Genomic DNA, 11,934 nt, shown 5'->3' with positions numbered 1-11,934 from the left:
GAGGGCACGAGATAAGTGTGTGCCCAGATGGAAGGCTGACAGGCAGGTAGGCCATCTAGTTATTTTAGCCGGCTCAGATGATTGGTCGTGCTTTTTACAGCGCTACGGCTTCCAGAGATTAATTTTTGTATGTATTTATTGTCAAAGCATTTAATATATTCATTGCTATCGGGACGTTAAGAGCTTTCCATGGAATATAACAAAAAGTGTTTCTGAAATAAATTACATACCCCATTGAATTATGACTGAAGGTCGTCAGCTGTCTTCCTCCCCCTCGTAAAGGCGAGAGGGGTCCTCTCTCAGGACAGTTCCGGTGCAGACCTCCACTCTCAGGACACCTCCACTGTCAGTACAGGAAGTGCACGCTAAGAATTCCAAAATAAAATCACCACTATCAGTACAGTGCCACTTTCCAAATAGGAAATGCACGCAAATACAAAATAAAATCTGATCGTGACGGATCGTGACACTTAATATAATACATATGTATATATATATATAGATATATACGGACATCTTGTATTGTAGTTACTATCAGTACAGCCGCAGCGCCACTTTCAGAACAGGAAATGCACGCAAATACAAAATTAAATCGTACTGACACTTATTATATACATAAAGTATATAGATATATATAAAAATAGGGACACCTTGTATTGTTTACTCTCAGTACAGCACCACTTTCCGAACAGGAAATGCCCGCTAATACAACATAAAATAGCACTGACACTTATTATCTATATATATATATCTATATAGATATATATATATTTATTTATATATATAAATACGGCATCTTGTATTTTAGTTACACCCGCTAGTAGGGATGGGAACGATTAATCGAATATTCGAAATGATTCAGGTATTCGAATAATTATTCATGTATTCGAATATGAGTTATGAATATTTTTATTAATTTTTTTTTTTTTTTATTAATTTTTTTTTTTGGGAGTGATGCCTAAGTTGATTACATATTATCAAATTGAATAATTCAATGTATTTATATACGACTATGCCATAGCTAAATGTGTTAGGTGACGTCTAAAGGTGTGTTTTGCTCCGCTCACCGGCCCCTCACAGCGGGCAGAGCTGCAGGTGCTGATCTCTCTCTCGTGTCCGGTTATACTTCACTCGCGTTTATGTCCAAATCCATCAGATCTAGCTAGTTCTAGCCAATGATATGGCTGCTGCCCCTCCCTACACGCAGATCACGCAGACTCAAACCTCATCTTAGGCACAAATGTGGCGCAAATGAGCTCCGCAGCCGTTGCGAGGTTCCGGCGCTAACAGTTGAGCGTGCTCCCCGCCCCCTGTCAACACTCGCGACACATGAGTGGCCAGCCTAAACAACAATAAGCGCTGCTTGGCAACCGTGTGTGGCGGGAAAGTGCATAGACATTTTGACTGGAGAGATTTAGTTTTGCTGGTATTCAATATTTTACCAGTCATAGTCCGGAAATTATTTACACTCTAAGAAGAGTCCTACACAACAGACATGGCGTCAAAAAGGAGTAATGTGTGGAAATACTTCGACCAGGTTAGTGAGTGCGGTGTAGAGGTCAAACTATGCCAAATTAAACTTATAACATGCTATATACCTTGCTATACCCGCAACCTCCGTTCCAGCTGAGAGGGTCTTCTCTACAGCTGGCCTGATTGTGAATCCCTCCACACATGAAAGCTGTAGGCCTATAGCTGTCAACCTGTGATCACCAGTTCAATACATTTGACAAATTCGACTTGGTTTCTACACTTATTTGATAATGTATGTATTTCTAAAAAATTGTTGAAAAAAAATTGGGTAAAAAAAAGAAGTAAAAAAAAAAATTGGGAAGTTTTTTTTTTACCCATTTTTTTTTTCTTTTTATAGGATATGTACATTTCGGTTAACCGGTTAACCGTTTTTTGGGGGGTCGAATATTCGAATATACATTTGCTTTCAAATTGTGGAAGTGGAAGGTTCGAGAAACAACCGTGTTTGCCGGGTGCACCGCGGCGGAGGTGGAGAGGTTCCAGCTGGGAACCTCCACCCCGCTGCGGGACCCCTGGACGGTGCGTCTTGGTCACGCTTCATATCGGCCGGCGCGGAGGCCCTCCGACAGTGGGTCGCGTTTGCCATTAGATCAGTGAGAGGAGAGGAGAAAAATGCGACAACAATTGTCAAAATCCGTTAATATATGGAAGAGTGTGGGGGGGGGCTGGACACAGGCCGTGGGGCGACACTCGAGACCGGTCAATGTCCCCGGTAGAAAACCGGGTGAAAATAACCTAAAAAATAATAAAACCGGGGAAAAGTGGAAAAAAGTGTCCGAAAATAGGCACTCGTGAGGCGGACAGAGTCCCTGTCAACTCCCGTTACATTCCTCCATGGTGTCATTTGAGTGAAAAACTTTTACGAGAACCAGGCTGGGGGGTCAAAAGGGCTTGACCAAGGCCGACCCAAAGTGCACGGTGGGCGGACTCATGACCTCCGTGATGAGTCTCCATTGTGATTTGAAAACTTCCATCAAACGAGTCCTTCGGTGGGCGGGAAAGAAACGCGTCAGAATCGTCACTTCCTGTACTGACAGTGGAGGTGTCCTGAGAGTGGAGGTCTGCAGGCAGGCTCCCATGGTAAAGGCTGCACCACCGTTGACAACTTCTCTCTACATCAGACATCCCGGTAAACCAGCATCGTTTGCTGTGAAAGCAGACAACTCTGTCCACGCAGAATTAAACCCTGTGTTCCTCCGGTACTTTTCTTTGATGTATCCATAGTTCGCTCATCGAGCCGGGGGTCAGGTTATTCGCCTCCAAGAAAAGGCGCTCGCGCGGGACCGGAGCAGGATGTGACGCATTTTAAACTAATTAAAACCGTTTTGTTTTTTATTTATGAGTCACAGTATCACCTCAAAATACAACATACGAAACATTTTCAACCATGCAACAAAATATAAATAGTCCTACAAATACTTTTATTTTATTTCCTTCTTATTTTTGTCTAAGCTCAAGGGAGCCAGAGCAGAGGGCTTAAAGGGCCGCGGGTTGCCGACCCCTGGCCGAACCTTAACCTAACCAAGTCTTCACCCTAAAATGAATGATCCCCCTTATGGGGACCTCTAATGTGTCCCCATAAGGGAGGCGAGTCCCCACAATGACTGTGTGAACAGATTTAGGTCCCCACAAGTAGAGTAATGCTAGACCACACACACAGAACAATTGATACATTTCCCGCTCTTATGTGCCCCTCCCCCACATGGATCACACCAGGCACACGCCATACATGCTCAGTGTCTGTTCTTTGCATATTTACTGCAGTTCTTCATGTGTACCAGTAGACTGATACAATATGTTGTCTTTTTTAAGTCCCATTTATTGTTTTTATAGTGTCTTGTTGTTGCGTGTTGGCACCTTGAGTCGTAATGTCGTTGTACCGGTACAATGACACATACAGATCTATCTATCTACAGTTTGAAAGGGCGTTAAATGAAATGTGGTGATGATTAATGTTTTGTGTGTTAATGTGATAGCAGTTAAAACAGGACACCAGAGTAAGGGGGGGGGGACACGAAGACAATAGGAGGGTTGAAGACCCACGTGAATATTCAAATGGCTGTTTTAAGACATTTAAAAATGGATAGTGCTTGATGTTTAAATCCTCCTCACAGGTGGCTCATTCTTTGCTATGTCGTAATATGTAATGCCTTTGTTTGTCGACAAATCCATTTTAGCACATGTTGTCCCATCGAAGTACCTGCCCCCCCTTATTGACGTCCCACAGAGACACAGTGTGAACCGCGCTTGGACCCGTGTGAAACAAACAGTTGATTATCTTTTGTCGTTTCATTTTGGAAATAGAGCTGAATTTACAGCGAGGGACGTCTCGAGGCAATTTGTCCCTCAGCAGAAAGTCGCTCCCACGCCTAAACAACAAAAGACCCAGACAACAATAAACAGTGAAAGTGCAAAATATGAGGAAAATATCGAGCTGCCGTTTTTTTCTACACATCAAAGCTTTCTAAATCCTTTCTTCTTCTTCTTGCGTCTCGTGGGACTGGAGTTGATTTAATAAGGGGAATCAATGAGGAAACCGCGCTGTCCCTCATGTTCAACGTGGGTTTTACAACTCTACTGGAACGAGGCATCGGGTCGGGATGATCTGTGCGGACATCAGCAGACTGTCGCTCGGCGATGCTCGTGTCCTGGGTTTCTATTTGAAACTCCTGTTAAGCATTCAGGATCGGCACCTTGCACAAGACTCGGAAAGCACCCATCCATCGCTGCGTTTTGACACGGCGTTCTGCACCGCCCCCCCTTATCAGCACCGCCCCCCCTCATCAGCACCGCCCCCCTCATCAGCACCGCCCCCCCTCATCAGCACCGCCCCCCTCATCAGCACCGTCCCCCCTCATCAGCACCGCCCCCCCTCATCAGCACCGCCCCCCCCTCATCAGCACCGTCCCCCCTCATCAGCACCGCCCCCCCTCATCAAACACCGCCCCCCCTCATCAGCACCGCCCCCCCCTCATCAGCACCGTCCCCCCTCATCAGCACCGCCCCCCCTCATCAGCACCGCCCCCCCTCATCAACACCGTCCCCCCTCATCAGCACCGCCCCCCCCTCATCAACACCGTCCCCCCTCATCAGCACCGCCCCCCCTCATCAGCACCGCCCCCCCCTCATCAGCACCGCCCCCCCTCATCAACACCGCCCCCCCTCATCAACACCGCCCCCCCCTCATCAGCACCGCCCCCCCTCATCAGCACCGCCCCCCCCTCATCAACACCGCCCCCCCCCTCATCAGCACCGCCCCCCCCTCATCAGCACCGCCCCCCCTAATCAGCACCGCCCCCCCCTCATCAGCCATAACACTGGAAATCATTTTCAAGGTTTTTTCCGGCACAAACTCCAAAACCGAGCAACTGAATATATGAAATGTCTTTGGATGGCTTACATATTATTCATTAAGTAGAATTTGGATTTCAGCTTAAAAATAATCTTTATTGACATTTAATCCAATAGTTAATAAGAATCAGATAGTATTGTATCTTTACTCTTTCAATAACGCTGTCGTGGCTTCCTTCCTTGTCTTTCCACCAAGCCTATTCTTGATGTTGTTTTACTTCTATTTTGACATGTTGACATTATAGAATTGTTTTTCTCTAATGTGCAATGCCTGCTGCAACGCAAACATGTCCCACATTGGGATCAATAAAGTACTTCTTATTTTATCTCTAATGTGCAGAAGGTGTTTCCTTTTCTCAATCTGAACTTGAGGCCATTGACATGCACACAAACCTAAATGACCCACTCGAGGAAAGGGAAAACAAACCAGGGATACATGAAATGTTATCTCAACAGGCAGCTGTTCAAATCCCATGTTTTTAACTTATAAACTATCTATAATAATCGACCCGTGTCCTTTAAGGCATGGAACGCTATGGAGCGAGAAGGACATATCTCCTGTAATCCCCACATGCTAGAGTCGTCTTTGAAACGCAACGATCAATAAAAACAATAGATTTTCTTCCCGTCAGCTTCTCCTAGAGAGTTGACGTGTTTTCCGTCCGGTATGTTCCTGTTGTTCCTCGGGCAGTTTGCTGTACGCTGCGTGGTCCCGGCCACACTCCAGAGATACCGTCTCATCTCTGAAGCTGCTTCCCAGAGGCAAACCAAAGAGTCAGGAGATCATAGAGTGACGGCTGACTTTTAGCAACAGATAAGACTCGTTTCCTGTCGAGTAAAAATCACAGTCCATTTCCTAAAAAACGACTTATTAAGCGGGTTCATATTTCTATGTGGAGCCTCGACAGTTATTTACTTTAACGTTCAACAAGGTCTTGACCAAAACGATGGACAACAAGTCAGGGTATCTCACTATCTGCTTCTACGTATCAGTTTTCTAAATTGGGGTTGTGTTTTAAAATGATTTGACATCATGTATGAGTTATTTTAGAGCGTGCATTGCAGATGTGAGTTTGTGTAACCGATGTATAACTTCACTTGTTTATATTTCAGTAAAATCATTGTCCATACTTTATTTGTAAAACTTGTCACTTTATTTTTTAGATGCTTTTATTTTGAAAAGTACGTTTTATTTTGGTACTCTTGGCACCGGCACATCTCCGCAGACTCTTGCAGCTTGCCTCAGTTAGCTTCAGGCCCCACTGAGGAGAAGTACGTGGAACGAGTGGCGTCATAAATGTTGTATTTTATATGTTAATAGATTGTTTAATGTTACACTAGCTTCCTAAAGATTAGCTATATGCTAACATGTGGGTGTTTTCTTCCACTGAAGGTGTGAAGCTAGAAAGCTGATGAAGCCATTTCCTGCTTTAATTATTACATTCTGTTTTGCACAGGTATGTGGGTATTCTTTTTGTGTGTTGTAACTGTAAATTGTATTGTTTGTTATGTAAGTGTAAATTAAAGGTGGGGTAGGTAAGTTTGAGAAACCGGCTCGAGGTCGCTAGAATTAGAAAATACACAACCGGAGAAAATCTGCCACTTCCTCACAGAGCCCCTCCCCCAACACACACGAACGCGCACATGACCAATGAGGGCACGAGATAAGTTTGTGCCCCGATGGAAGGCTGACAGGCAGGTAGGTTGTACTTTTGACAGTATTACGGCTTCTACAGATGACATTTTTTTATGGATTTTTTGTCAAAGCACTTAAAGGTGGGGTAGGTAAGTTTCAGAAACCGGCTCGAGATACACTTTTTGTTATATTCCATGGAATGCTCTTAACATCCCGATAGCAATGAATATCTGAAGAGCTTTGACAACAAATCCATACAAAAATGTCATCTGGAGAAGCCGTGATACTGTAAAAAGTACATCCTACCTGCCTGTCAGCCTTCCATCGGGGCACAAACTTATCTCGTGCCCTCATTGGTCATGTGCGCGTTCGTGTGTGTTGGGGGGAGGGGCTCTGTGAGGAAGTGGCAGATTTTCTCCGGTTGTGTATTTTCAAATTCTAGCGATCTCGAGCCGGTTTCTCAAACTTACCTACCCCACCTTTAATGGTTATATTTGTGTATATTGGTTTACAAAGAAAAGCCGGTTTGCCACCATGGATAGATGTATATCTGTTAGTTGTATTATTTAGAACTCTGTATACTTTCCTGAGTTATCTTCAGGCCCCACTGAGGAGAAGTGTGAAGCTAGAAAGCTGATGAAGCCATTTCCGGCTTTAATTATTACATTCTGTTTTGCACAGAAGTCGTTCTCATTTACACAACGCAGAGATCACATGTGGCGTCAAACCGGCCCGGTTACATTTGCAATCTGTAAGCTTCAAAGTGACGCCAAAGCCCAGCAGGGGCGACTCGTCGTTCCCTCTGCAGAACCGACTCAGCACGAGGCCATCGACTCTGAACGGAGGACGGATACAAGCCTCTGAAGAAACACTCGTTTACTCTTAATCTCCACGTTCACCTTCGTTTACGGACGAGTGGAAGTGTTACTGAGGGGCCCGCTCCGTGGACGCGTTCACACGGGGATCTGCGCCGCTCTGACCGTTTGAGAGAAGCTGTGTGGGAAGAAGTGTGTGGAAGCTTCTCCAAGGCCAAACAAGATGCTTTTGTTCGTCCATTAGCGGAGCCAGGTGTGCGCCCCTCCAAAGCCTTTCATCTCCTCCAGACGATGACAAGTTAAGACTTCAAGATCACTCTTAATGAAACGCCAGACTCCTCAGCAAGCTGCTTCCCGTCTCCGAAAAGAGTGTCTCCATCCCTGTAATGATTTGTGTACACACGTTTGTATTTACTCGCGTGACAATGAGGGGAAAAATGCTCGCGCTTGCATAATAAAATGCAATGTAGCACAAAGCCTTAATCGCATCTAATCATGGATGACTGGCCAAAGTACTTACAATCCATCACTTTTAATTACATCCCGGCGCCTTTCACTTCATTGTCTGCAGCCCAAAACTAAATGTTTCATGTATTAATGTCATATGACGTGTAAAGGAAACAAAAGAAAAGTCCACAATGGGTAATTATGTTTTATAGCCGTGAACCCCGAGATATTCTTTCTTACTTTACCAAAGATTTATATTTTAAACATTAATGGGGAAGTGTTTTCAGACAGATGCATTCTGGGGGCTTGTTTCATGTTTAATTCCTGCGGCATCTCTGCTCGAGTTTTAGCCCACCGAGTTCATTTCATTTCACACCCAAACATTGTCGGGGTAAAGTGAGCGATGCAGCGCCTCGGTATAAACTGACAAATGTCAAAAAAAAAAAAAAAGTATGTATTTTTCGTCGTGTTTGGTGCCGTTGTAGAAATATTTTTCATATTTCCAAGCACTGCGGGATACAGGAGCTTAACTTTAATCTGGTATTCTGTTTTATATTTCCTGCTGTGATCCATCAGAGTGCAGACTGTCGGCGAGCCTCACATGTAAGCAGAAAACGGTTCTGTGACGTCGGCACAAAGCTCTCCCGCACAACCGTAACACAAACCAGGAAGACATCGTAATTTTACTGTATGCACAGAATTAACTGGATTTAGGTCAATGTGGGCTAGACATTGGTTTAAATTGGGGCTTTTAAATATCAGTACAGAACTAGTCGCATAATTAAAGTTTATTTCTGTATTTAAGTCGGGACTGCACGTGTTTGCCTCCCTCAGGTCTGTCTGGCAGGCGCACATCTCCTCCCTGATCACTGACTGACAGGCTGGGGCGGGATAAACTGTGACGATCGCCAGCAGAGGATATGAAGAAAACGCCTGGAGATAATTCGGAAGAAAAGTTGGGAAAAGATTCAGAATTAAAGACTGTAAAACTTCCAATGACTTTAAAGTAAAACATATATTTATTTGTTGAATTTTCTAACTTTAATTGGATTTTTTTTTCAACGATTTCTGTCCGTTTCACCTGCTGAACACTCTCAGTGAAGAACTTCCAGGTATCACAGAAACTGTAGAAGAAGACAGACTTTTGAAGCCAATGTTGCCGCTTCGAACGCCTTTACAACTTCCCCCCGAGGCAATTATAGAGCCCAGCGTGCCCCGAGTGATCCTGGCACAACTCGACAGATTCTTAATAGAAAGACAGCCTTGCATCCTCCTCAAAGTTAAACCCTCGGGCTGCTGCCTGCTACGTTTCAACATCACAGAGGGGTGAGGAACCGGGCGGAGAGGACCGTCTATGACCCTGGCAGAGGTGGGAAGCAGTGGAGTACAAATACTTCGTTACTGTACTTAAGAACATTCTGGTATCAGCACTTTACTCCACTACTTATTCTTCTGACGACTTTTTACTTTTACTTATTACATTTTGAACACAAATACCTGTACTTTCTACTTCTTACCTGTTGAACTCAAATACCTGTACTTCTACTCTTACATGTTGAACCTCAAATACCTGTACTTTCTACTTCTCACATGTTGAACCCAAATACCTGTACTTTCTTACTTCTTCACATGTTGAACTCAAATACCTGTACTTTCTACTTCTTACATGTTGAACCCAAATACCTGTACTTTCTACTTCTTACATGTTGAACCCAAATACCTGTACTTTCTACTTCTTACATGTTGAACCCAAATACCTGTACTTTCTACTTCTTACATGTTGAACCCAAATACCTGTACTTTCTACTTCTTACATGTTGAACTCAAATACCTGTACTTTCTACTTCTCACATGTTGAACCCAAATACCTGTACTTTCTACTTCTACATGTTGAACTCAAATACCTGTACTTTCTACTTCTCACATGTTGAACCCAAATACCTGTACTTTCTACTTCTCTACATGTTGAACCAAATACCTGTACTTTCTACTTCTTTACATGTTGAACTCAAATACCTGTACTTTCTACTTCTCTACATGTTGAACACAAATACCTGTACTTTCTACTTCTTACATGTTGAACCCAAATACCTGTACTTTCTACTTCTCTCATGTTGAACTCAAATACCTGTACTTTCTACTTCTCTCATGTTGAACTCAAATACCTGTACTTTCTACTTCTCTCATGTTGAACTCAAATACCTGTACTTTCTACTTCTCTCATGTTGAACCCAAATACCTGTACTTTCTACTTCTCTCATGTTGAACTCAAATACCTGTACTTTCTACTTCTCTCATGTTGAACTCAAATACCTGTACTTTCTACTTCTCACATGTTGAACTCAAATACCTGTACTTTCTACTTCTCACATGTTGAACTCAAATACCTGTACTTTCTACTTCTCTCATGTTGAACTCAAATACCTGTACTTTCTACTTCTCACATGTTGAACTCAAATACCTGTACTTTCTACTTCTCTCATGTTGAACTCAAATACCTGTACTTTCTACTTCTCTCATGTTGAACTCAAATACCTGTACTTTCTACTTCTCACATGTTGAACTCAAATACCTGTACTTTCTACTTCTCACATGTTGAACTCAAATACCTGTACTTTCTACTTCTCTCATGTTGAACCCAAATACCTGTACTTTCTACTTCTTACATGTTGAACCCAAATACCTGTACTTTCTACTTCTCTCATGTTGAACTCAAATACCTGTACTTTCTACTTCTCACATGTTGAACTCAAATACCTGTACTTTCTACTTCTCTCATGTTGAAACTCAAATACCTGTACTTTCTACTTCTTACATGTTGAACTCAAATACCTGTACTTTCTACTTCTTACATGTTGAACTCAAATACCTGTACTTTCTACTTCTCACATGTTGAACTCAAATACCTGTACTTTCTACTTCTTACATGTTGAACTCAAATACCTGTACTTTCTACTTCTCACATGTTGAACTCAAATACCTGTACTTTCTACTTCTTACACGTTGAACACAAATACCTGTACTTTCTACTTCTCACATGTTGAACTCAAATACCTGTACTTTCTACTTCTCACATGTTGAACCCAAATACCTGTACTTTCTACTTCTTACATGTTGAACCCAAATACCTGTACTTTCTACTTCTTACATGTTGAACCCAAATACCTGTACTTTCTACTTCTTACATGTTGAACCCAAATACCTGTACTTTCTACTTCTTACATGTTGAACTCAAATACCTGTACTTTCTACTTCTCACATGTTGAACCCAAATACCTGTACTTTCTACTTCTCTCATGTTGAACCCAAATACCTGTACTTTCTACTTCTTACATGTTGAACACAAATACCTGTACTTTCTACTTCTTACATGTTGAACTCAAATACCTGTACTTTCTACTTCTCTACATGTTGAACCCAAATACCTGTACTTTCTACTTCTTACATGTTGAACTCAAATACCTGTACTTTCTACTTCTCACATGTTGAACTCAAATACCTGTACTTTCTACTTCTCTCATGTTGAACCCAAATACCTGTACTTTCTACTTCTTACATGTTGAACCCAAATACCTGTACTTTCTACTTCTCACATGTTGAACTCAAATACCTGTACTTTCTACTTCTTACATGTTGAACTCAAATACCTGTACTTTCTACTTCTCTACATGTTGAACCCAAATACCTGTACTTTCTACTTCTCTACATGTTGAACCCAAATACCTGTACTTTCTACTTCTACATGTTGAACTCAAATACCTGTACTTTCTACTTCTCACATGTTGAACTCAAATACCTGTACTTTCTACTTCTTACATGTTGAACCCAAATACCTGTACTTTCTACTTCTCTCATGTTGAACTCAAATACCTGTACTTTCTACTTCTCACATGTTGAACTCAAATACCTGTACTTTCTACTTCTCACATGTTGAATACAAATACCTGTACTTTCTACTTCTCTCATGTTGAACCCAAATACCTGTACTTTCTACTTCTTACATGTTGAACCCAAATACCTGTACTTTCTACTTCTCTCATGTTGAACTCAAATACCTGTACTTTCTACTTCTCACATGTTGAACTCAAATACCTGTACTTTCTACTTCTCTCATGTTGAACCCAAATACCTGTACTTTCTACTTCTTACATA

General features: G+C 42.4%; 1 protein-coding gene across 1 annotated transcript in view; it reads right to left on the bottom strand.

Moving 5' to 3' along the window:
• Window positions 1-236: 236 nt before the first annotated feature.
• LOC117456329 (neural cell adhesion molecule 2-like) overlaps window positions 237-11,934 on the bottom strand; it is a 103,292-nt gene continuing 91,594 nt past the window's right edge. Inside the window, 1 exon segment of the mRNA XM_034096170.2 lies at window positions 237-365. Coding sequence (XP_033952061.1) covers window positions 256-365 — 110 coding nt within the window. The 3' untranslated portion in view covers window positions 237-255.

The sequence above is a fragment of the Pseudochaenichthys georgianus genome, chromosome 2 (genome assembly GCF_902827115.2).
Source record: "Pseudochaenichthys georgianus chromosome 2, fPseGeo1.2, whole genome shotgun sequence".
Taxonomy (NCBI): Eukaryota; Metazoa; Chordata; class Actinopteri; order Perciformes; family Channichthyidae; genus Pseudochaenichthys; species Pseudochaenichthys georgianus.
Note: the sequence above shows the minus strand (reverse complement) of the source record. Positions and strands in the feature narration are given on the sequence as shown.